The sequence below is a fragment of the Necator americanus genome, chromosome II (assembly GCF_031761385.1).
Source record: "Necator americanus strain Aroian chromosome II, whole genome shotgun sequence".
NCBI classification, from domain to species: domain Eukaryota; kingdom Metazoa; phylum Nematoda; class Chromadorea; order Rhabditida; family Ancylostomatidae; genus Necator; species Necator americanus.
The window spans coordinates 36,791,300-36,816,529 of record NC_087372.1 but is presented as its reverse complement, the minus strand read 5'-3'; the positions used below and the strand labels follow the sequence as shown (position 1 = coordinate 36,816,529).

At 42.8% G+C, this 25,230-nt stretch overlaps 11 protein-coding genes across 13 annotated transcripts; 7 read left to right on the top strand and 4 right to left on the bottom strand.

Moving 5' to 3' along the window:
* Positions 1-6: 6 nt before the first annotated feature.
* Positions 7-309, top strand: RB195_020621 (uncharacterized protein; the record flags this gene model as incomplete). The annotated part of the gene is made up of 1 exon (XM_064188993.1): positions 7-309. One exon carries the CDS (start codon positions 7-9, stop codon positions 307-309), a length of 303 nt encoding a protein of 100 aa, XP_064044874.1.
* A 691-nt stretch (positions 310-1,000) lies between these two features.
* RB195_020620 (uncharacterized protein) lies at positions 1,001-1,839 on the top strand (the record flags this gene model as incomplete). The annotated part of the gene is made up of 3 exons (XM_064188992.1): positions 1,001-1,055; positions 1,109-1,291; positions 1,658-1,839. 3 exons carry the CDS (start codon positions 1,001-1,003, stop codon positions 1,837-1,839), a joined length of 420 nt encoding a protein of 139 aa, XP_064044873.1.
* Positions 1,840-3,677: 1,838 nt separating this feature from the next.
* Positions 3,678-8,455, bottom strand: RB195_020619 (uncharacterized protein; the record flags this gene model as incomplete). The annotated part of the gene is made up of 11 exons (XM_064188991.1): positions 3,678-3,764; positions 3,834-3,924; positions 5,399-5,468; positions 5,540-5,648; positions 6,300-6,443; positions 6,548-6,635; positions 6,744-6,816; positions 6,873-6,981; positions 7,456-7,623; positions 7,945-8,039; positions 8,413-8,455. 11 exons carry the CDS (start codon positions 8,453-8,455, stop codon positions 3,678-3,680), a joined length of 1,077 nt encoding a protein of 358 aa, XP_064044872.1.
* Positions 8,456-11,478: 3,023 nt separating this feature from the next.
* RB195_020618 (uncharacterized protein) lies at positions 11,479-11,961 on the top strand (the record flags this gene model as incomplete). Its single annotated transcript, XM_064188990.1, has 2 exons — positions 11,479-11,667; positions 11,830-11,961. 2 exons carry the CDS (start codon positions 11,479-11,481, stop codon positions 11,959-11,961), a joined length of 321 nt encoding a protein of 106 aa, XP_064044871.1.
* Positions 11,962-12,303: 342 nt separating this feature from the next.
* Positions 12,304-12,747, bottom strand: RB195_020617 (uncharacterized protein; the record flags this gene model as incomplete). Its single annotated transcript, XM_013439533.2, has 1 exon — positions 12,304-12,747. One exon carries the CDS (start codon positions 12,745-12,747, stop codon positions 12,304-12,306), a length of 444 nt encoding a protein of 147 aa, XP_013294987.2.
* An 895-nt stretch (positions 12,748-13,642) lies between these two features.
* RB195_020616 (uncharacterized protein) lies at positions 13,643-14,853 on the bottom strand (the record flags this gene model as incomplete). 2 transcript variants are annotated; one of them, XM_064188988.1, is made up of 3 exons in its annotated part: positions 13,643-13,735; positions 14,352-14,446; positions 14,790-14,853. In XM_064188988.1, 3 exons carry the CDS (start codon positions 14,851-14,853, stop codon positions 13,643-13,645), a joined length of 252 nt encoding a protein of 83 aa, XP_064044869.1. The 2 variants fall into 2 exon arrangements, with proteins under 2 accessions (XP_064044869.1, XP_064044870.1); XM_064188989.1 differs by lacking the exon at positions 13,643-13,735 and having other exon boundaries at positions 14,256-14,446; positions 14,790-14,832.
* Positions 14,854-15,625: 772 nt separating this feature from the next.
* Positions 15,626-18,397, top strand: RB195_020615 (uncharacterized protein; the record flags this gene model as incomplete). 2 transcript variants are annotated; one of them, XM_064188987.1, is made up of 3 exons in its annotated part: positions 15,626-15,722; positions 17,231-18,194; positions 18,268-18,397. In XM_064188987.1, the coding sequence occupies 3 exons, from the start codon at positions 15,626-15,628 to the stop codon at positions 18,395-18,397; spliced, it is 1,191 nt and encodes a 396-aa protein (XP_064044867.1). The 2 variants fall into 2 exon arrangements, with proteins under 2 accessions (XP_064044867.1, XP_064044868.1); XM_064188986.1 differs by lacking the exons at positions 15,626-15,722; positions 18,268-18,397 and having other exon boundaries at positions 17,581-18,095; positions 18,151-18,211.
* A 15-nt stretch (positions 18,398-18,412) lies between these two features.
* Positions 18,413-20,041, top strand: RB195_020614 (uncharacterized protein; the record flags this gene model as incomplete). Its single annotated transcript, XM_064188985.1, has 1 exon — positions 18,413-20,041. One exon carries the CDS (start codon positions 18,413-18,415, stop codon positions 20,039-20,041), a length of 1,629 nt encoding a protein of 542 aa, XP_064044866.1.
* A 38-nt stretch (positions 20,042-20,079) lies between these two features.
* RB195_020613 (uncharacterized protein) lies at positions 20,080-20,331 on the top strand (the record flags this gene model as incomplete). Its single annotated transcript, XM_064188984.1, has 1 exon — positions 20,080-20,331. The coding sequence occupies one exon, from the start codon at positions 20,080-20,082 to the stop codon at positions 20,329-20,331; it is 252 nt and encodes an 83-aa protein (XP_064044865.1).
* A 442-nt stretch (positions 20,332-20,773) lies between these two features.
* Positions 20,774-21,178, top strand: RB195_020612 (uncharacterized protein; the record flags this gene model as incomplete). Its single annotated transcript, XM_064188983.1, has 1 exon — positions 20,774-21,178. One exon carries the CDS (start codon positions 20,774-20,776, stop codon positions 21,176-21,178), a length of 405 nt encoding a protein of 134 aa, XP_064044864.1.
* Positions 21,179-21,733: 555 nt separating this feature from the next.
* RB195_020611 (uncharacterized protein) lies at positions 21,734-22,674 on the bottom strand (the record flags this gene model as incomplete). The annotated part of the gene is made up of 2 exons (XM_013439641.2): positions 21,734-22,480; positions 22,534-22,674. 2 exons carry the CDS (start codon positions 22,672-22,674, stop codon positions 21,734-21,736), a joined length of 888 nt encoding a protein of 295 aa, XP_013295095.2.
* Positions 22,675-25,230: the final 2,556 nt, after the last annotated feature.

The following is a 25,230-nucleotide window of genomic DNA, read 5'->3' as shown; positions in this document are numbered from 1 at the left end:
ACGAGTATGGCAAAGAACATCGACTCTTTGAACAACTCGACCGAATCGGACGTCTGCGGAGAGAAGATGTGGCAACACCAGCTTGACTATCTCGCCGTTTACGCTCAACATCAAGCTACGAAGAAGAAGAAGTCGAAGCTTTCTATAGGACCTGGAGAAGTTCTACCAAGAAGATCATGCCTTCTACAAGGTCATACTGGCGATTTCAACGCTAAGGTTGACCCAAGAAGAACGCCGGAGGAACTTCACATCGGGACCCACGGCCTACAATGGAATGACCAGGGAGAGAGGCTCTCGAGTTCATCATGACGACTAAGACCATCCATGGGAACTCGCAATTAGAAGCCCTCTCTTTACCGGACGTGGAGTCACCCGGTGGAGGGTACCGTAAGAAATAGACCACATCATCGTCAATAAAAGGTTCTGCCTGACGGACGTCGGTGTTGTACCAAAGTTCTATACGGATCGGACCATCGCCTCCTCGAGGAAGATTTTCTTTCAAAGGAGAGCAGAGAAAGCCGCTAAGTTCAGAGAGAGAAATCCCAGGACACCATCAACTGGGATCTCTTGCTACGCTAGTCGGCTTTGGGAAGATTCGCAATGGACAACATCGACGAGGAATATGACCGGCTTGTCGAACACCTTCACGACTGCGCGAAGAAGGCTGAGGGTTTTAAAACCACCAAGAGGCGTCTGTCTCTGAAACTCTGAGCGATACGCCAGCGTGGAGCAGCAGAGCCGCAGGGAACCAAGAACTCACGTCCGAGCTGCAAGGCTTTGCCGAGAGCGATAAAGGAAGACCTAAAGAGAGAAGAGCAGAAGTCTGGCTGAACTGCAGAGGCGGGAAAAGCATCCGCTAGCCCGTCGAGACTTCCATCGCAAGACGAGGATACGCTCTGGAACCCAAAGGGAACAGCCATTGCATCGAGAAGGGGATGAGAAAAATCACGACTCTACCGATCTCTGACACCATGTCCACGCCCCTCACCATCGAGGGAAGATGGACAAGTCATTCCAGAGGTTCTCCGTCCGAAATACGACATGCTATCATGTCGGTAAGAAATCGTACGGCACCCGGTCCCGACAGAATAAGACCAGAACACCGAAGAGCCTTCCGCCAGTACTCATCAACACCCTGGCGAGGCTCTTTACCGTTATCTGTCGGAATGCAAGGTTCCTAAACAGTGGAAGACCAGCAAGACCGTGTTGTTGTATAAAAAGGAGATCCACATGACATCGGCAACTATCGCCCAATTGCCTACTGTCCGTCATCTACAAGCTCTTTACAAGAGTAATCCTTAATAGGATTGAAAAAGTCTTGGATGAAGGACAGCCATGCGAGCAAGCAGGGTTTCGAAAAGGATTCAGCACGATTGACCACATTCACACTGTTTCGAAACCCATCGAGGTATCACGAGAGTAAAAGATGCCGCTCTGTCTCACCTTCATCGACTTAAAGAAGGCTTTCGACTCGGTTGAGACGGAAGCGGTCGTGGAAGCCTTGGACAACCAAGGCGTCCCTACTCAATATATAAAGGTACTTCGAGAGTTGTAGAGTAACTTCACGACCGGAATTTCGCCATTCTACAAGAATATCATCATTGACGTGAAGAGGGGGTCCGACAGGGTGGTACAATTTCACCCAAAATATTCACAGCCACCCTCGAAAACGCAATGCGAAAGTTTGAATGGGACGACATGGGAGTGAATTTTGATGGTCGGCAGCTACACCATTTACGCTTTGCTGATGACATCGTACTGGTAACACCTAGCATCAGCCAAGCGGAACGAATGCTGACCGAATTCGACGAAACATGTGATGCATCGGTCTTCAGCTGAATCTACAAAAGACGATGTTCATGCGGAACGGATGGGTCTCGGATGCCTTCACGCTCAACGGAAGAACATATCGAGTGCACCAGCTACGTTTATCTGGGTCGGGAAGAACATGATGAACGACTGACCCCGAGCTGGGCAGGAGGAGACGACGGCTGGGAGCGTACAAGAGCATGAGGATGTAGTGAAGAAGACCAGGAACACCCGGCTCCGTGCACCTCTTCAACACCACCGTACTTCCTGCTTGACCTATGCTTGAAACCTGGGTATTTCGCAAGCAGGAAGAAAACGCGGTGAGCGTCATTGAACGCGCAATTGAGAAGTGATGCTAGAGTATCCCGTTTCACGCAAGTGAGGGACGGGATTCGAAGTTCTCTCTACGTCAGCGATCGAAGATTAGAGACGCCGCCGCGTTTGCCAAGGAAAGTAAAATAAGGTGGGCCGGACACGTGATGCGCTTTAATGACAACCTTGACCAGACCTACGATGGTTCCCCGCGATATTAAGCGCACAGGAAGACGCCGACCCGATGGTCAGATTTCTTCACGAAGTCCTTGAAAGAAAAATATGATGCTTTGTGTCCCAGCGAAAGGAGGAACCACGGGCTAGATCGGATAAATGGATATATATATGCGATAAGAAGAAATGACGGAACGCACAGCAAGCGATGTGAAGGCAATCATGGAGCAGAACAGAAGAGATTAAACGATAATTTTCCACAACTCCTGCATCAGGAAACAAAGTATACAGTCGGGAAAAACATACTGTGAGTAATTGTAATGCTAGGTCCATAACCTCCAACTTTCACACACTTCATCGTTTTTGTTTCAATCTACGGTTTCTGTTTAGACATAAACTTCTTTTCGTGTACATTGCTGATTTACCAGCATTCCCTTATGAGGTTTTCATTACCTCAGATTGTTCTTGTCGTGTCAGGGGTTTATGAGTAAACTAGATGTTTTGGTGTAAAAAAGAAGATCCTGAACCATTTGTTTTAGTCCTCTACAACTGGCAGCTCTCATCCTTTCACTCTTGCTTTTTTCATTTTCATCAATTTCGTCGCCTCTTTTCTTTTTGAGGAGGAGGAGCAGGTGGTGGGGAGCCAGTGATCCACAACTATAAAGATTGAGGCCCATTAAAGTAGCTCCGATTTATATGTAATTTTTTCTGTATCAGCAAATATTTCGAAGAAAAGGTCATTTTTCTATTCATCCTCTTTTATCAACGTGATTAAAAAAGCTTGGAATGTCTGCTCAAAAACGGGTGGAAGATGATTTCGAAGTCCCTTACAGAAATCTTAGCTCGTGTTGTGCTACTAGTCGCACTAAGTTATTTTTAAAGTAGTAAGTTAACCTGAATTTGCATCGTTGGCACATCTCACCTTCTCAAAAGGGATGTCTTTGTAGCCTAGTTTAAAGCTCAATATTTTACCCTCATGAAAAAATCAATATCTGGTGCTTAATTCAGTTATCCCTGAAGGGGTTTATCTCCTAAATATATCATTTAAAGGGGCGGGTGTAGTGTACCGGTTAGGGGTTCCACTATTTGCCCGATCGATTGGAGGTTCGAATCCGCTCTAGTGCTCACCAAGCCCTTCATCCATCCGGGGTCGATGAACTGGTACCGCACTTGTCTGGGAGGATAAAAACACTGACTTGACACATCGGCTAGCCCCAAAAGTTATTGTAGAGGCCAGTTACACGTTCGTAAACCTCAAACGATTCTGAATTGAAGTGAACGTGGGAGCGCATCCCAAGCGGATTGATTAACGCCAGAAACTTTATCCTTTATCTTTTTATCATTAAGAGGAAAAATGTGATGCTTCAATTCCCATGCCACACTTATTTCTCGACATGTGTTTCAGAGGAATCAACATGTTCACGAAGTTTCTTTGAACATATGTAGCCTTCCGCCCAGTAGGGATGATTCTAAAATATCAATAGCAGTGAAACTACAGTTCACATATCACAGGTTTATACCAATGGTCGAGAACTCACCTCTCTAAGATTCATTCGTCCCGAGCAGTCCATTCCCACTCGCCTGCGACCCTTGAACCATAACGCGTAGCACCTCTCCGAGTACCTTACGCTTAAGAAGAATCTCTCGCTTTCGTTTTTCATACGTATTATTATTTCCGATTCACATGTGATTTTTCCATCTTTCTGTATCAGCAAATATTTTGAAGAAAAAGTGATTTTTCTATCCATCCTCTTTTAACAAAGAAATAAGCTCGAAAAGTCTGCTCAAAAATGGGTGGAGGATGATTTCAAATTCCCTTGCAAAATTTTTTGGCACTAGTCACACTAAGTCACACTTTTGTGGTACTAGTCCCTATTATCTCCTATCCAGGCGATAGGACGGATTTGCCACGGTGTCGGTTAGTGGTCCGCTTTAGCCACACACGGTCGATGGTGCGAAACCGCCCTAATGCCAACCAAGCCTTTCATCCCGCCGAGGGCGATAAATTGGAGTACGAGATTTGTCTGGGAGGATAAAAACACTGAGTTGATTATCCGCTTTCCCTCTCATGTCATTATATAGGCTAACACGCGTTCCAAAACTTCAACAATTCCGAATTTCAGTCCGAAAACGCGTCGGCGCATCCCAGGTGGATTGATACGCCAGTGACTTTGTCTTTTATCTTTTTTATTCACGTGATTTCTGAACAAATAGTAGTCATTTTTCCGAAAGAAACATGGACATGACGATGCGTGAGAATATTCGTAATACTCTGTATTAAACACTACAGAACTGTATATGTACATACATTTCTCTCTACAGGACAACAGACCTTCAGATTTGCTGGATCGAAGTGAATGAGAAAAATTGAGAACTACAACTGATAATAAATTGTTTGCCATTTTTTCTTATGTATTCTTGCTCAGACGAACTGTGTTTTTTCTTCTTCTTTTTTTGTGCACCGCTGGTATGTAGGAATAAATAAATAAATAAATAGACCATAGTGACTACGTCACACTGTAACTGTAACTTTTTTCGGTAAGATAGATGAAATCATTGAAAAGTCTAGAGAAAATTTGATTCTTCCAGAATAATCTGGAACTATTTTGTTGGAAGTATTTCGAAAAAAGGACGGAACTATTTTGGAGAATCAAAAAAAAAAATAGAATTTCCAATTTTCCATCTAATTTCCAGAGGAGAAGAAGAAATTAGAAATGTCAAGTTTTGCCGGGGGAAGGAAGAAGATTCTATTCTCCTCCGATTTCAACATGCTTTCTTTGTTTCGATTGGTAAAATTGGTACGAGACGCACTTAGTGGCGCACTTATTTCTGGAAGTAAATAACTAGATCTGTCGAGGCCCTAAGATCTAAGCATTGATCTTAAAAGCATCTATGACATGTACGTTGAAGTCACTAAGAGAAAAAGCTAGACAGAGCATTCAAGAAATATAGGCGCCACTGAGTCCACCCCCTCCTCCTCCACCTCCTCTTCCTCCTCCTCCCAACTAAATACATTTTCCCCTTCAAGCATAGGTAGCAATCCTAATTCGTGTACGTTGCCGGGATGCCGGACATGAAAGAGAAATGAAGAAAATGCACTCACAAGTTCCGCCTTTTATGCCGTATCCAGTAGGCGGCGTTGCAGTACTTACAGTACTTGCTTTTGTATTCATCTGAATCAAATCAATTTCGATTCACTCGAAATTCGAGTCACTTCGAAATCGAACGAAAATCTGCGACTCACCTACTACGAACTTTTCTTCTCTGTCATTACTAAATACGGCTAGTTTGTATCCGATTTTTTTACATTCCCTTCGAGCTTTGTTCAGAGTTATGAGACCGCTTGAAACGACCTTTAAAGTATCGATAGCGATCACTGATCTATGTTTCATTTTAAAAGGTTTTTTTTTGGTTAAATGTTGTTGTTTGTGTTTATAACTCCAGACAAAATCCCAGATGGTTTAGATGCAAACAATCCAGTTAGTACTGTACGTATTTAGAGTCGGTTCAAAATGACGTGAAGCATGGTGCAGTTGGAATCGAAATGAGGCCATACGTAGCGAACTGCAGCGATGCAGTGATGGTGCTAACAAGGGTCCCATCTCGATCCTAACCGCTGCGCTCCACCGCTCCATTGCTTCGAGACCATCCAATTTACACAACTGCACCTGCAGCTTCCTGCATCGTTTTGACTCGACCTCATATATGTATGTATGTATGAGTATTGATTGTGAATCATCCGTAACTTATCATCAAGCGTGGATTATATGTGTTTTCTAAGTCTTAGCAACACAACGAAACCTATAAGATATGAAAATTCCTGAAAGTCCTTGAAAAACAAAAGAACTCAAATTTCTCAATTTCGTTTTACGATCAGAACCCTCTTTGAAGAAATAGCAGAATTTTTAAAGTGCATTATATCCTAAGTTTAAAAGAAAAAAACTAGAATTCTTTCGTTAATTTCTAATAATGATGAAAATCAGTTTAAATAACGAGGAACTTACATGATAATGGTACTTGGCGCCATTAGATTTCTCAACAATCACACCCGTGCTCTTAGGATCTGGATCGGGGAATATTGGGTAGGCCGAAAGTTCAGCAATTTTCTTGGAACAAACAACTCCTAACTCTATAGTATCTAGATAATCCTGAAAAAAAAAACAAATCATATGTTTTTTTTTTTGAAATAAACATGGCGATAAGACTATTTTGGCTGTGTGGAGTCTCATTTATGTATATTTTGATCAATTACCCAGTAATAGCTGGCTTTAGAGTAGGAGAACGGGAAAAGACTTCCATCGTCTAAGGATACAAGTGGCCATCTCTTGTTTGTGTACTTCCTGAAATACAGCCGTAATAAAAATTACGGCAAATATTAGCGTAAACTTCAATCGTTACTTGATGTAGATTAAATCGTAATTTTCCTCTGAATATAGAATTATCGTCACCTGTTGTTTACTTTTCTCCACAATTTTACGTCACATTCAAGTGGGAGTTCACATTCATGTACACGATATTGAGCTGAAATTCTATTTATTTTTTTGTGGAGTATTTTCACATCAAACACTATAACTTACTCGTAACAAATCGTGACTCATTTTCGTCCTCAAATGATCCGAGATCCATCCCATTTTCTTCACAAAATCTCGATGCGTTCTCAAGTTTGATTCTATGTTCTCGGAAGATCTTAACATCATTGTAATTTATTCGAAAACAAATACTTGTTTGTCCTTATTCACTTATTTCACTCGATTTTTATTTTCAATGACTCTCATTGATGCAAAGTCGCAAAAATTAAAGGCATGCAATTAAAGGCAAATCCCATGTGCAACAGTACGTGCCCCGCTCCCGCTTGCGATTCGTCGAAAACCTATTTGGACGAATCGCAGGCGAAGGGGGGGGGCGCAGGGGTTGCGAAGAAACAGCGTTTGGGGATCGTCTGTTTACAGTGATACAGGAAGTGATGAACGGAATCACTTGTGGGGTGATGCCTTTAAGCCAAAATTTTCATTCCCATGTTATATTTGTGATATCTAAGTAGTCTATCAATTCACATTATGATCTGTTTTCCTGGATTCAATTCCTTGGATCTGCTACAGTTTGACAAATCTTTTTCTTTTCAAATAAAAATTTTCTATCATAGAAAAATGTGTGAGTTACCTTGTGATCCATGACTGTGCCATCTTTTCTTACATATCTAATACACTTGTCCGCTGGTTTAGGGAGCTTCTCATACTCTTCCAAAGGGTGTAGTGTAGTCGGAGGAGGTGTATCCAAAGGGGTTAATGGAGCCGGAATAGGTGTAGTTGTCAGAATAGTTATGCTTTCCTGAAATGAGAACATGACGATTGATTTTTTAGAGAGAGGAGAGCTCTAACGCCGGACCATGAAAGAATTAGATAAGTCAAATAAGTAAATTTTGTAAAAAAAAATCTTGCTGTTTTTTTTTCTCATGACTCCTGTCAAATTGACAGGATTTCCATTTTTCGTTTGTCTTGTAACTACGTTATTCTAAGCTTTTTCTTCTCTACTCTTACTGTAGTTGAATTTTCTGGAGATGTTATTGACTAGTCCGTTGTCTCCATCATAGCAACTTCGTGACATTTTTGGATACGATGGATTTATTGCTGGAACATTAAGCGCCCTTACCTCTGGTTTTTCCGTCGTCTCTCCCGCGGGTGTTGAGGAAGAATCAGCATCAGCAACGATAACAACATTTACATCTTCCGTCTGAGCTAGACCGACTGCAATGATTAATAGAAAAATTCCAACAAAATTGGGTTATTTATTCCAACGTCTAGGATATATTATGGATTAGCCGGGAAGAAGAAGAACACAAGGAGAAGTTTTTCTATCCTTATATATTTTCTTCTGAATTACTATTTCGGATTTAATCTTGCTTTCTCTATTTTTATTATTTCTATTTTTTCTTTATTCCGTCTCTATTCTAAAACTCTCACTTATTTTTCTTTTTGGATATCTGTGTGCATCTTTTAGATAACATTTCTTAGATGGAATGAAGCTATTTTTGAAAAACAAATGCGTTATTTTGCTTACTGTTACGATTTCGGTTGCTATGGTTAGGTTTTAACTAAAAATCCAAGAAAAAAAACTCACCGTTTACGACAGCGGGTATCCACAACAGATATAGCATCTGCATGGTGCTTCCCGCTTCTTCGCAATAACATAATTCATTTCCACCTTATATATTGTTTTATAGCACGTATTTTATATTCTAAAGCAACCAAATTGTGCAAACTGTCATCTAACAAAACTATTTCACACGCATTTCTTAATGTATTCCATGAATTTCACTTAATATTCTTCATCTTTCCGTATAATATATCATTTTATTGAATTTATCGCTGCATTTCTCCTGCATGTGTTCTTTTCTTTTACATATTTTAGAACCCTATCCTACACGTACAATTGCGCTAGATTTTAATTAAAAAAGGGTTCATTCCGCTTGCGACGCGGCAACGGATTCGACTTCAACTCAACAAAACAGTTCTGACAAAGAACATTTTGCGAGAAAAAAAAACATCGGATCAAGCATACAACGGGTTGGCCCATAAGTTCTGGTTTTTTTTCTTTCAACTTTTAGGTTTCCACAAAAATAAATAAAAAATGAACAACAAATAAATCAACACTACATATTCTTTATTCCCACTTATAACTTTTTCCCAACGTTCAACAAGCCAGTTTAATGCCTCGACAGTAGAATACAATCTCTCAAAGGATTCGGAACCCATGCGTCAAGCGAACTTTCAAACTTTTCCATCCGTATTTCCGTAATTTTTTTCTCTTTTTTTCGCTCTTTTTAATTTTTTTTTTCGCAAATTTTTCTTACCACATGAATGGAACAGTGGAGCAAAACGACACGGACCTCGGTGCAGCTTTGCGTAAGCGATAGCGGTTGAAGCGGCGCGGTGGAGCTAGCGACTGGGATCAAGGTGGGACCATCGGGAACTGCCGCGATGAGTGTTGCTAGTGAGGGTTCCCTTCAATTGCAGCCGCTACGCTCCACATAACCCCTTCCAACACGGTCTCCGCAACAGCATTCGAGCTGTCGTTTTGATCCAACTATATGCTCGTATTGAGCGGATGTACCGCAGTCGGTAGGAAGTCGGTTCGCTGCCTGCACGATCGATCGGAGGTTCGAATCCGCCCAAGTGTTCATCAAGCCCATCACCTCTCCGGGGTCGATAAATCAATACCAGACTTGTTTGAGAGGATAAAAACACTGATTTGACACATCAGCTAGCTACCGCAAGCCATTGTAAAAGCCAGTTACATGTTCGTAATCCTCAAACGACTCTGAATTGAAGTGAGGGTGGGGGCGAATCCCAAGTGGTTTGATTAAAGCTACACAACTTTAGACACACACATCCTGAGCAAAGGCGTGAAAACCACTGTAGTTTGTACTACTTGCACCTGCGCTATTTACGGATACTTTAGAACGCGTCCACTTGTGAACGCTCCTGTCCTCCCAACAAACGATTCATCGGTTTTATGTGAAGAGGCTGCTGAGGAGACCCCATTGATTCTCAACCGCTCTCTCGTCGATGCGGCGCGTGCACAAGGAAAGAGTGTTTTCACGTGCCTCGTAGGACCAAACGCCGGTTCTCACGCTGTTTTTCAGCGCAAGTATGGTGTATTGAGCGAGACCACGATCGTACCACTAATCTGCACCCCGAACTCTATATTCTTCCACAGGTCTAACAACTACGTCAGTTTCTTGATACGGTGCGTATAAATTCGTCGAAGGGGACTCGTATGACTACTATGTTATGATTAAGAACAATATCAAAACAACGATAAAACTAGTCACAAATTAGCCAAAGGAATAATTGATTTGTCGTGAAAAATGGTGTTTGCGAATGCGTAGAAAGCGAAGCTCTGTTTCATCGTATTTTTTTCAGGAGTGAACGTGTTTTTCACCTCATCTAAACAGGTAGCGACGTGTTAAGTACGGTTTTCAACGCGTTGGTGGTCGATGGTAAGTGCTGAGCATGGCGTCAGTTCAATGTCCAGTAACTCTGAGGTAAAATTAGAATTCTTCTTGTGTTCAATGACAGCATTCATTGTGTGCGCTTATAATTTTGTCCTCATTATTTTCAATGTCAGACCGTATATATGGTATTTGATTGCTGTCTGCTCGCGACGGCTTTAGTTATACTAACTAAGATCAAAGATTTGAGTATACGCTTCGGGATCGTTCAAGCTGTTTAACTTATTACAGTTATATACGAGTTTGAGTGCTATCTGTTTATTACAGATATATATATATATATATATATATATATAGTATATAAACTTAAAGGCATCACTCCACGAATCTGAGGTTGTAGGGATTTCAGGTGGAGTATTCGTATACGGGATAGTAGATTATGAAGAGGGGGTGATTCCGTCCATTTCTTCCTAATTACCGTAAGAAACGTCCCGGAGGATACGACTTCGAGGATTCTGGCGCACTATTTTCCACAAGGAATCCGTCTGAGCGCGCCAGCCTAGTGCGGTGCCGCATCTTCCGAGCCGTTTTTTACGGCAGTTAGAAAGAAATGGACGGAATAACTCTCCTCTTCATAATCTACTGTCCATTATAAGAATACTGCACTTGAAATCTTCACCACTTCAGATTCGTGGGGTGATGCCTTTAAAGTTGCTGGCGTTAATCAATTCGCTTGGGATGCACCCCCACGTTCACTTCAATTCAGAATCGTTTGAGGTTTACGAACGTGTAACTGAGTGGAGGGGGTTACGAAAGTGGCCTTACAATGTTGCGGTGGCCGGCCGATATGTCAAATCAGTGTTTTTATCCTCCCAGACAAGTCTGGTACTAATTCATCGACGAAATGAAAGCGATGAAAGGCATGGTGAGCACTAGGGCGAATCCGATCAAACGTGCAGGAAGCGGAACCTCTAACCGCTACACTACACCCACCCACCCTATATATAGTATACTATTACTCATTGCAGTTATATAACGTTTTTTAAATATAACGGGAGTTGCCCAGATATTGCAAAAAGTGTTGTTGTTGTTGTCTAACGCACTCTTAGAGGACAACTCTTTAGGTCAAATAACCAGAGGGAGCGTGGAGTCTTTGCTAACGACTCTCCGTTTTGTGAACGCTGAACTGCTGGACCTTGTAGATCTGAGGACAATTGACCTCGAGACAATTGATGTCGGTAGGAATTTCACGTGAGATGCCAAGTCCACTTCCAGAAATATGGAGCAGTGACGAATGGATGGACTCTGTGCGAGCTCTTGCTGTAGATCGAGAAGGTTTGGACAGAGCTGTGCTCGAGGACAACAGGAAAAGATGTGGACAAGCGCATCAGGCAGTAGTGTCAGCCCGCCGATTATGTCGGGTACGTCTAATTTCCACTTTTATATCTGTGGAAAATATTATAGAAATTAGTTCTTCTCTTATTGAGCAGTTTTTGAGACGTTGCCATCAATTTTCATTTCTTATTATGAAGATTTATCTCTACTATATCAACTAGTTCAGTGTTTTTTTTCTTCACATACAGAAAATGAGGGAATATAGCGCATTCGGAAAGTGCTCTGGTTCTGACTGCGCGATCAATGGTTCGAAACTGCCTGGGTGCCAACTGAGCCCTTCATTCTTCCTGCGTCGTCAAATTGGTACTAGTTTCATCTAGGAGGATAGAAACACTAACTTAACACATCGTCTCGTTCCAACAAATCTTTGTAAAGCTGAGCACGGGTTTATAAACCTCATTCTGGATTTGAATCAAACGCGTAGGCACACTTTCATAGGGACTGATCAACGCCGTCCTGCAATGTATCTTTCAGGCAGATAATGACGTAGTGAGTCTCATAGTGTTACCTCCGGATCTGATCATGATTCCTCTACATAGTCTGTTTTCTCTTAACAACAGCATTTATGATCTTATCTCTTCTATCTCTTCCTATCCTACCGAAATAATCATATCAAGCCTTAGATGCTTCAATATTTATTCCATACAGGAACACACAAACTACTATGATGAACGGTATTTCACATATCGTGTAGCCATTCGTTTCATTTTTATCGTTCGCTGCGGGCATGGACAGTACATGGCGTCTCCTCCAATGGAGCCCATACCTCCTGCAGTTCCCGGGTGGCCATCCATATCTGGTTTTCCTTGTCTTCCGGGTGATCCTGGAGGTCCAGGTGGACCAGGGATTGCAACAGCATCAGATGCGCTATTTGCTCCAGGTGCTCCAAGTGGTCCCATCGGTCCAGGAGGTCCCGGAGGTCCAGGCAGTCCTCTGTCGCATTGTCCAGGCGCGCCTGGCTCACCCGGCGGTCCTACTGCTCCTGGCCTTCCGGGCGCTCCAGCATCTCCAGGAGGCCCAGGCGCGCCTGGTAGTCCCTGAGCTTCAGACACGGCACTAATGGCGGTTATACCTGCTACACCGCTGATAATTGCTGTTGTACTCATTCATGTGCCTGAAAATAAGTATTTTAAAAATATTTGATTGTATTCGCATGCGTAATGGAATATGTATACATGTATATTTTTGTGTGTATTTATGTGCACATGTATATCAAAGTGAAGCGAGGTAAACTCATCCATGTTCCTTAAAATGCTTATATCTAATTCCATTTGAGCGGTATTTAGCGAGTTTCTTATTACTTTTGACTTGTATGAAATTAGTAATAATCATCGTTCAATTTATCACTGAAAGTCTTTCCAGAAAATCCTACTAGCATGAGAACCATTATTTTATAACTAATAATGTATTATTACTACTACTGTTACTACTATTATTACTTACGATTATTTTTATTTTATTCCGACATATTTGCTTTTCACTGCTGTTTTCTTACTGGTTATACTTTTTTAAGAAAACTTGTTATGTAAGAAAAGGAAAACTAACTCAATAGCGACGAATGGATTGATTGCAAGCTCTCGCAGAAGATCGAGAAGGTTGGGCAGAGCTCTGTTCAAGGACGGCACACCTCGGCGAAGATGCGGGTAATCGCGTCAGGCGATGACATCAGCCCGCCGATTAAGTCAAGTAAGTAAGTAAGTCAACTCAAGAGCTAACTAAGAAGCAGTACCTACCTTTTTAATGATATACTATGTTTTTCGAAGAGTCTGACGGTTGCGCAAATGAGCAACGGTGCAACCGATGGCAAATTTTTATAGTGAAATTTTCGTGGTCACTTTACAACAAATCCAATAAAAATTAAGCATTTCTTCCTTCCATCATTGATCAGTTACTAGAGAAACATGTCCTGCATATCCAACATACCTGGACAGCTCACCTTTTCATTGCATCCCAAGGTCAAAACTTCTGCAATAATTCCATCGCCGCCACTTTCAATTTCGCTCAACACTGTACTAGTACATTTGTGAAAAATTGTTGGATGGATGAAAATATTGGACCATAGGAAATGCTAGTTTTTTTTTCTTCGGCAATTCCCTAGAAAGCTTTCTTCCTGAAATTTTCCTTTAACTACACGCAATAGATTTTCTTCAATTACAAGCAGTACAAAAAATCTGACGATACAAAAAATCTTTTCTAAAACAGGCTTCACTAACATATATTTCTTTGTTGCACCGTAGCGGTTAGAGTTTTCGTTTCCTCCATGATCGATCGGAGGTCCGCCCTAGTGCTCACCAAGGCAACCCTCCGGGGTCGATAAATTGGTACCGCACTTGTCTGGGAGGATAAAAACACTGACTTGACACATCAGGTGGCCACCGCAAGTCATTGTATAAGCCAGTTACACGTTCGTAAACCTCAAACGATTCTGAATTGAGGTGAACGTGGAGGCGCATCCCAAGCGGATTCATTAATGCCAGACACTTTATCCTTTTTTATCCAGCCGTTTCGAAAGGACCTGACTTATGGTACAATTGCGGTCAGTGGCTGCGCTCGAATTTAAGGCGTGATGGGACCCATATTCCGTTTCGCAGCTTGGTTGGAGAAGATCACACTGTCACATGTTATTGACTAATCCGTTGTCTCCATCATAGCAACTTCGTGACATTTTTGGATACGATGGATTTATTGCTGGAACATTAAGTGTCCTTACCTCTGGTTTTTCCGTCGTCTCTCCCGCGGGTGTTGGGGAAGAATCTGCATCAGCAACGGTAACAACATTTACATCTTCCGTCTGAGCTAGACCGGCTGGAAAGATTAATAGAAAAATTCCAACAAACTTGAGTTATATTCCAACGTCTAGGATATATTATGGATTAGCCGGAAAGAAGAAGAACAGAAGGAGGAGTTTTTCTGTCCTTATATATTTTCTTCTGAATTGCCATTTCTGATTTAATCTTGCTTTATTTCGTCTCTATTCTAAAACTCTCACTTATTTTTCTTTTTGGATATCTGTGTGCATCTTTTAGATAACATTTCTTAGATGGAATGAAGCCATTTTTGAAAAACAAATGTGTTATTTTGCTTACTGTTTTGATTTCGGTTGCTATGGTTAGGTTTTAACTAAAAATCCAAGAAGAAAAAAACTCACCGTTTACGACAGCGGGTATCCACAACAGATATAGTATCTGCATGGTGCTCCTTCGCAATAACATAGTTCATCTTCACCTTATATATTGTTTTATAGCACGTATTTTATATTCTAAAGCAAACTGTCATCTAATAAAACCATTTCACACGCATTTCTTAATGTATTCCATAAATGTCATTTAATATTCTTCATCTTTCCGTATAATATATCTCTATATTTTCACTGAATTTATCGTTGCATTTCTCCTGCATGTGTTCTTTTTTTACATATTTTAGAACACCGCTTCCGATGCGGCAACGGATTCGACATCAACTCAACAAAACAATTCTGACAAAAAAAAAATGGTTTGCGAGAAAAAAAAACATCGGATCAAACATATAACGGGTTGGCCTATAAGTGCTGGTGTTTTTTTTTTCTTTCAAAGTTTAGGTTTCCATAAAAATAAACAAGAAATGAACAACAAATGAATCAACACTAAATATTCCCTATTCCCATTTATAACTTTTTCCCAACGTTCAACAAACCGTTCAATGCCTCGACAATAGAAATCAATCTTTCAAAAGATTCGGGACCCATGCGTCGAGCGAACTTTCAATCTTTTCCATCGAGTGAAAGTGACAGTTTATGGTACTGCGGGAGCATTCCATTGTCTCTACCAATTCTCTCGTCGTCTGGCGTTTGTTTTCATGAATAAGCTCAGTCAATCCCTCCTCAGCGAACTGTATTACGCGTATTTTATTTCTTGCTGATATGGAAAATAGAAGAGATAGCCAACATCAATAAGTGAATAATCAATCAAAATCATCCACATCTTCCAAATTCTTCTCACTACATGAATGGAACAGTCGGGTCAAAACGACTCGGACCTCGGTGCAGCTTTGCGTAAGCGACTGCGCTTGAAGCGGCGCGGTGGAGCTAGCGGCTGGGATCTAGGTGGGACCGTCGGTAACTGCCGCGATGAATGCTGCTAGTGAGGGTTCCCTTCAATCGCTGCCGCTACGTTCCATATAACCCCTTCGAACGCAGCCTCTTGCGAAACTGCACTGAGCTTCATGTCATTTCGATCCAACTATATATTCGTATGGGGCGGAAGTACCACAGTCGGTAAAAATTTCCGCTGTGTGCACGATCGATCGGAGGTTCGAATCCGCCCAAGTGTTCATCAAGCCCATCACCTCTCCGGGGTCAATAAATCAATACCAGACTTGTCTGAGAGGATAAAAACACTGATTTGACACATCGGCTAGCTACCGCAAGGCATTGTAAAGGCCAGTTACATGTTCGCAATCCTCAAACGACTCTAAATTGAGGTGAGGGTGGGGGCGCATCCCAAGTGGTTTGATTAACGCTAGACGACCTTAGACACACACATCCTGAGCAAAGGCGTGAAAACCACTGTAGTTCGTACTGCTTACACCTGCGCTACTTACGGGATACTTTAGAACGCGTCCACTAGTGAACGCTCCTGTCCTCCCAAGAACCGATTCATCGGTTTTATGTGAAGAGGCTGCTGAGGAGACCCCATTGATTCTCAACCGCTCTCTCGTCGATGCGGCGCGTGCACAAGGAAAGAGTGTTTTCACGTGCCTCGTAGGACCAAACGCCGGTTCTCACGCTGTTTTTCAGCTTAAGTATGGTTTATTGAGCGGGACCACGATCGTACCAGTAATTTGCAGCCCGAACTCTACATTCTTCCACAGTTCTAACAATTACGTCAGTTTCTTGATACGGTGCCTTTAATCTCGTCGAACTCGTATGACTACTATGTTATGATTAAGAACCAACGATAAAACTAGTCACAAATTAGCCAAAGGAATAATTGATTTGTCGTGAAAAATGGTGTTTGCGAATGCGTAGAAAGCGAAGCTCTGTTTCATCGTGTTTTTTCAGGAGTGAACGCGTTTTTCACCTGATCTAAACAGGTAGCGACGTGTTAAGTACGGTTTTCAACGTGTTGGTGGTCGAAATTAAGTGTTGAACACGGCGTCGTTTCAATGTCCTGTAACTCTGAAGTAAAAATAGAATTCTTGTAAGGAGCGTTCAATAATTGTATCCATTGTGTGCGGCTTTTAATTTTATCCTCATTATTTTCAATGCCAGACCGTGTATATGGTATTTGATTGCTATCTGCTCGCGACGGCCTTGCTTACTATAACTCTTTTAACTCTACTTCTATACTAAATAGAATCAGGAATTCGAGTGCACGCCTTGGGAACGTTCAAGCTGTTTAACTTACTACGGTTATATACGAGTTTGATTGCTATCTGCTTATTACAGATATATATATATATATATATACATAGTATCCACGGATCTCCCTCACTAGAGGGATCAAAGCCGGTTAGTCGCGAGGCTACGTGGCGTGTACCCTGTGGCGGATAGGGGGCTAATCGCGGACCAAAAGCGACCTTGCGCTTGCCCAGAGACACAGGTGGATTCAGGGGATAGAATCCCTGTTTCTGCTGAGCCAGGACTTACTCATGACATCCTTGTATCCCGCACGTCGGTCCGGCCAAAAACCTGCAATCAAATGACTGGGAGGTGCAAGGGAGGCGGTTTGGAGTCGCTTCCAACAAATAAGCTCCACATGTCCACTCCGGGAGAACGAAAGTTCTCCCAGAAACTCATGGGACTAGAGGCTTGCAACCTGCCCAAGGGTTTTAAAATTTTTTACGCAAAACACAGTAATAGAAAAGAGTCTCCTGATTCCGGAGGAAAGCTTGGTACGGTAGCGCCAGGTGGAACGGGGTTGCTGGAGTCATGTAGGCTACCAAAACGAAAAAGGACTAGGATGGCGATCTGTACTTATAACGCACGTACGCTTGCATCGGAAGCGGCCATCGAAGAACTGATGATGCAAGCCAAGAAGATCAAGTACGACGTCATCGGACTGACCGAGACGAGACGACGTCACCCTCTCAACGCCGTATATGAAACTGGAGAAGAACTGTTCTCAGGAACATGCGACAGTAGAGGTGTTGGTGGAGTTGGCGTCCTCGTCAACACGAGTATGGCAAAAAACATCGACTCTTTTGAACAACTTACGACCCGAATCGGACGTCTGCGGATGAGAAGATGTGGCCCAACACCAGCTTTGATTATCTTCGTCGCTTACGCTCCAACATCAAGCTACGAAGAAGAAGAAGTCGAAGCTTTCTATATGGACCTGGAGAAGTTCTACCGAGAAGACCATGCCTTCTACAAGGTCATAATTGGCGATTTCAACGCCAAGGTTGGCCCAAGAAGAACGCCGGAGGAACTTCACATCGGGACCCACGGCCTACAATGGAATGACCAGGGGGAGAGGTTCTCCGAGTTCATCATGACGACTAAGACCATCCATGGGAACTCGCAATTCCAGAAGCCCTCCTCTCTACGCTGGACGTGGGAGTCACTCGGTGGAGGGTACCGTAATGAAATAGACCACATCATCGTCAATAAAAGGTTCTGCCTGACGGACGTCGGTGTTGTACCAAAGTTCTATACGGGATCGGACCATCGCCTCCTCCGAGGAAGATTTTCCTTCACAAGGAGAGCAGAGAGAGCCGCCAAGTTCAGAAAGAGAAATCCCAGGACTGCCATCAACTGGGATCTCTTCGCTACGCTAATGGGAAGGTTCCGCAATGGACAACATCGACGAGGAATATGACCGGCTTGTTGAACACCTTCACGACTGCGCCAAGAAGGCTGAGAGTTTTAAAACCACCAAGAGGCGCCTGTCTCTTGAAACTCTTGAGCTGATACGCCAGCGTGGAGCAGCACGAGCCGCAGGGAACCAAGAACTCACGTCCGAGCTCGCAAGGCTTTGCAGAAAGGCGATAAAGGAAGACCCTAAAGAGAGAAAAGCAGAAGTGCTGGCTGAAGCTGCAGAGGCGGGGAAAAGCATCCGCTATGCCCGTCTAGACTTCGCCAGTCGCAAGACGAGGATGACTGCTCTCCGGAACCCGAAGGGAACAACCATTGCATCGAGAAGGGGGATGGAGAAAATCATCTACGACTTCTACTCCGATCTCTTCGACAGCCATGTCCACTTGCCTCCTCACCATCTGAGGGAAGACGTACATGTCATTCCAGAGGTTCTCCCATCCGAAATACGACATGCTATCATGTCGGTAAGAAATCGTACGGCACCCGGTCCCGACAGAATAAGACAAGAACACCTGAAGAGCCTTCCGCCAGTACTCATCAACACCCTGGCGAGGCTCTTTACACGTTATCTGTCGGAATGCAAGATTCCTAAACAGTGGAAGACCAGCAAGACCGTGTTGTTGTATAAAAAGGGAGATCCACATGACATCGGCAACTATCGTCCAATCTGCCTACTGTCCGTCATCTACAAGCTCTTTACAAGAGTGATCCTTAATAGGATTGAAAGAGTCTTGGATGAAGGACAGCCATGCGAGCAAGCAGGGTTTCGAAAAGGATTCAGCACGATTGACCACATTCACACTGTTTCGAAACTCATCGAGGTATCACGAGAGTACAAGATGCCGCTCTGTCTCACCTTCATCGACTTAAAGAAGGCCTTCGACTCAGTTGAGACGGAAGCGGTCGTGGAAGCCTTGGACAACCAATGCGTCCCTACTCAGTACATAAAGGTACTTCGAGAGTTGTACAGTAACTTCACGACCGGAATTTCGCCATTCTACAAGAATATCATCATTGACGTGAAGAGGGGGGTTCGACAGGGTGACACAATCTCACCCAAAATATTCACAGCCACCCTCGAGAACGCAATGCTAAAGTTGGAATGGGACTACATGGGAGTGAAGGATGATGGTCGGCAGCTACACCATTTGCGTTTTGCTGATGACATCGTACTGATAACACCTAGCATCAGCCAAGCGGAACGAATGCTGATCGAATTCGACGAAACATGTGGATGCATCGGTCTTCAGCTGAATCTACAAAAGACGATGTTCATGCGGAACGGATGGGTCTCGGATGCCCCATTCACGGTCAACGGAACGAACATATCCGAATGCACCAGTTACGTTTATCTGGGTCGGGAACTCAACATGATGAGCGACCCGACCCTCGAGCTGGGCAGAAGGAGACGAGTGGCTTGGGGAGCGTACAAGAGCATCGAGGATGTAGTGAAGAAGACCAGGAACACCCGGCTCCGTGCTCACCTCTTCAACACCACCATACTTCCTGTTTTGACCTATGCTTCGGAAACCTGGGCATTTCGCAAGCAAGAAGAAAACGCGGTGAGCGTCATTGAACGCGCAATTGAGAGAGTGATGCTGTGATGAGTGATGAAAGTAAAATAAGGTGGGCCGGACACGTGATGCGCTTTAATGACAACCGTTGGACCAGAGCCGTGAGCGACTGGGTTCCCCGCGATATTAAGCGCACTACAGGAAGACCGCCGACCCGATGGTCAGATTTCTTCACGAAATCCTTCAAAGAAAAATATGATGCTCTTCGTGTCCCACGCGAAAGGAGGAACCACTGGGCTACTCTGGCACGCGATTGGGACAAATGGAAGAATTACTGGCGCCCGCTCGACCAGTTCGAAGATCAACGGGAGTCAAGGTGATCAAGGTGATATATATAGTACATAAAGTTAAAGTTGCTGGCGTTAATCAATCCGCTTGGGACCTTCGCCCCCCACGTTTACTTCAATTCAGAATCGTTTGAGGTTTACGAACGTGTAACTGACCTATACAATGACTTGCGGTGGCTAGCCGATGTGTCAAGTCAGTGTTTTTATCCTCCCAGACAAGTGCGCTACCAGTTCATCGACCCCGGATGGATGAAGGGCTTGGTGAGCACTAGAGCGGATTCGAACCTCCGATCGATCGGGCAAGTAGTGGAACCCCTAACTGCTACACCACACCCGCCATATATACATATATATATATATATATATGCATATATATGCATATATATACATATGTGTGCATATATATACATATATATATAATATATATATATATATATAGTATAAGCTATTACTTTTAGCAGTTACATAACGAGAAATGCGCAGATATTCCAAAAAAGCTGTTGTTGTTGTCCAACACACTCTTAAAACCAGAGGGAGCGCGGAATCTTTGCTAACAACTCTCCGTTTCGTGAACGCTGAACTGTTTGACCTTGTAGACCTGAGGTACTGCTCGACTCAATTGATGTCGATAGGAATTTCACGCGAGATGCCAAGTCCAGTTCCAGAAATATGGAGCAGTGACGAATGGATGGATTCTGTGCGAGCTCTTGCTGTAGATCGAGAAGGTTTGGACAGAGCTGTGTTCGAGGACAACAGGAAAAAATGTGGACAAGCGCATCAAGCAATAGTGTCAGCCCGCCGATTATGTCAGGTACGTCTAATTCCCACTTTTACATATGTGGAGAATACTATAAAAATTAGTCCTTCTCTTAACGAGTAGTTTTTGAGACGTTGCCATCAGTTTTTGATTTTTATTATGAAGGTTTATCTTTACTATATCGACTGGTTAACTGTTTATTTTCTTCACATACAGAAAATGAGGGAATATAGCGCATTCCGAAAGTGCTTTGGTTCTGACTGCGCGATCGATGGTTCGAAACCGCCTGGGTGAAAACTGAGCCCTTCATTCTTCTTGCGTCGTCAAATTGGTACTAGTCTCATCTAGGAAGATAGAAACACTAACTTAACACATCGTCTCGTTCCAACAAATCTTTGTAAAGCTGAGCACGGGTTTATAAACCTCATTCTGGATTTGAATCAAACGCGTAGGCACACTTTCATAGGGACTGATCAACGCCGTCCTGCAATGTATCCTTCAGGCAGATAATGACGTAGTGTTACCTCCGGATCTGGTCATGATTCCTCTACATATTCTGTTTTCTCTTAACAACAGCATTTATGTTCTTATCTCTTCTATCTCTTCCTATCCTACCGAAATAATCATATCAAGGCTTGGATGCTTCAATATTTATTCCATACTGGAACACACAAACTACTATGGTGAACGGTATTTCACATATCGTGTAGCCATTCGTTTCATTTTTATCGTCCGCGGCGGACATGGACAGTACATGGCATCTCCTCCAACGGAGCCCATCCCTCCTGCAGTTCCCGGGTGGCCATCCATACCTGGTTTTCCTGGTCTTCCGGGTGATCCTGGAGGTCCAGGTGGACCAGGGATTGCAACAGCATCAGATGCACTATTTGCTCCAGGTGCTCCAGGTGGTCCCATCGGTCCAGGAGGTCCCGGAGGTCCAGGCAGTCCTCTGCCGCATTGTCCAGGCGCCCCTGGTTCACCTGGCGGCCCAGCTGCTCCTGGCCTTCCGGGCGCTCCAGCATCTCCAGGAGGCCCAGGCGGGCCTGGTAGTCCCTGAGCTTCAGACAGGGCACTTGCACCCGGCATTCCAGGAGCTCCAGGAGGTCCCATAGGTCCATCTGGTCCCGGAGGTCCTTGTGGTCCAGAAGGACACATGATGCATCCACTGTGTCCACCATCAAAACTTAGTCCAATTCCCTCGATACCCGGTTTACCTGGTGCTCCTTGTAAACCAGGTTCTCCGGGTAAGCCTGCAGCTCCCGGTGGTCCAGGTGGTCCTGTAGGGCAATTTGCTGATCTAGCTGCACAGTTACAGTTAGATGGATATTGCCTGCGGCTACGGAATGTGTTGAAGATGATTCCACGTTTATCTCTACTTTGGTGATCCGAAGGTCTCATTTCGTGCCACGCGGAATTTGCTATATCCTAGAAATATCGGTGATTTTAATTGTGTATTTGAAATTCTCTTAAAAGTCAACCTTAAACTCTGCAAGCTCCTCAAGCGCCTCATCGTAAAACTTGTTTATATCATTGAAGAGGTAGAGAACAGTGACAATGGCGAATCCGGTACTAACGGCGGTTATACCTGCTACGCCGCTGATAATCGATGTTGTACTCATTCACGTGCCTGAAAATAAATATTTTAAAAATATTTGAAAATAAATAATAAAATAAATAAAAGAATAAAATATGACAATATGATAAATGATAAAATAAATAATAAAATAAAATAAAATGTGCATTCGCAAGCGTCATGGAATATGCGTACTTGTATATTTTTGTGTGTATTTATGTGCACATGTATATCAAAGTGAAGCCAGGTGAACTCGTCCATGTTCCTTAAAATGCTTACATCTAATTCCATTTGAGCAGTATTTAGCGAATTTCTTATTACTTTTGACTTGTATGAAACTAGTAATAATCCTAGCATCGTTCGATTCATCACTGAAAATCTTTCGAGGAAATCCTACTGAGAACCATTATTTTATAACTGTTAATGTATTATTGGGCGGATGTGGTGTAGCGGTTAGAGGTTCCGCTTCCTGCACGATCGATCCGAGGTTCGAATCCACTCAAGCGCTCACCAAGCCTTTCATCCCTCCGGGGTCGATAAATTGGTACCACTTGTCTGGGAGGATAAAAACACTGACTTGACCCATCGGCTAGCACCTGGAAGTCATTGTATAGGATAGTTACACACTCCTGAACTCTAAACAATCCTGAAGGTAGGTTGGTAGGTAGGTCAGTCGATAGTTCAAAACCGCTCTAGTGGAAACCAAGTCTTTCCTCTCTCCGGCGGTCGATAAATTGGTACCAGACGTGTCGGGAGGATAAGAACACTGATTTGATCATCGGCTGGCCCCCGCAAGTCATTGTACGGGCCAACACGCATTCCAAAACTTCAACGATTACAAATTCCAGCAAAACGCGTTAGCACATGCCAAGTGGATTGATACGCCAGTGACTTTATCCTTTTTTAAATGTATTATTACTACTAGTGTTGTTATTATTATTATCTACGATTATTTTTATTTTATTCCAACATATTTCCTTTTCACAGTTGTTTTCTTACTGGTTATCCTTTTTTCAAAAAAAAAAAAAACTTGTAGTGTTAAAAAAGAAAAACTAACTTAATAGCTAACTAAGAAGCAGTACCTACCTTTTTAATGATATACTATATTTTTCGAAGAGTCTGACGGCTGTGCAAATGAGCAACGGTGCAACCGATGGCAAATTTTTATAGTGAAATTTTCGTGGTCACTTTACAACAAATCCAATAAAAATTAAGCATTTCCTCCTGCCATCATTGATCAGTTACTAGAGAAGAAACATGTCCTGCATATCCAACATACCTGGACAGCTCACCTTTTCATTGCATCCCAAGGTCAAAACTTCTGCAATAATTCCATCGCCGCCACTTTTAATTTCGCTCAACACTGTACTAGTAAATTTGTGAAAAATTGTTGGATGGATGAAAATATTGGACCATAGGAACTGCTAGTTTTTTTTCTTCGGCAATTCCCTAGAAAGCTTTGTTCCTGAAGTTTTACTCAACATTTTCCTTTATCTACACGCAATAGGTTTTCTTCAATTACAAGCAGTACAAAAAAATCTGACGATACAAAAAAATCTTTTCTAAAACAGGCCTCACTAACATATATTTCTTTGGTGTAGTGTAGCGGTTAGAGGTTTCGTTTCCTGCACGGTCGATTGGAGGTTCGAATCCGCCCTAGTGCTCACCAAGACTTTCAACCCTCCGGGGTCGATAAATTGGTACCGCACTTGTCTGGGAGGATAAAAACACTGACTTGACACATCAGGTAGCCACCGCAAGTCATTGTATAAGCCAGTTACACGTTCGTAAACCTCAAACGATTCTGAATTGAGGTGAACGTGGAGACGCATCCCAAGCGGATTCACTAACGCCAGACACTTTATCCTTTTTTATCCAGCCGTTACGAAAGGACTTGACTTATGGTACAATTGCGGTCAGTGGCTGCGCTCGAATTTCAGGCGCGATGGGACCCGTATTCTATTTCGCAGCTTGGTTGGAGAAGATCACACTGCAAGCGCAATCACTTCCGCAACCGCACTAGAACTTGGATCGTTTTGACTTGACTGCTAGTGCTACGCCTGATACTATCATCTTTTCTCTACTATTTATTTATTTTATAATTCTTTATTTATTTTATTATTCTATGTTGACAAATTCTTAGCATAGCGGTCCTTGGGAATTTATAAGATAGTCCAATTTTTTGATCATAGTTCTTGTTTTCGTTTATCTCCTCTACTATTTCAAATGAGAGTGTTCTTGAGTGAAATGGCCTTGAAAAGGGAAATGTGATTGAACTTCACATTAATTCAGATTACAGTAATAGTGATTTCAAGGAGATATCAGGTCAGTGCACGTCACATGTAGAAATATCTTCCTGCAAATATTTTACACAAACATAAAGGTCAATTTTCTAGCGATCAGTAGTCGTAACAAGTTAATTTGTTTTTCGCTGCAAAAAAAAAGGAAAGACGTGTCCGGTGATGAATTACAAAACAGTCCTTGCTCATACATTATGTTGGATTTTCCTTATTTTTATCTTGATTTTAAGTGGTTTCAAATAAAAGAAACATTTTGATTTCAATAAGGGTACTGCTGCACGGTTATTTGAAATCCAGATCTT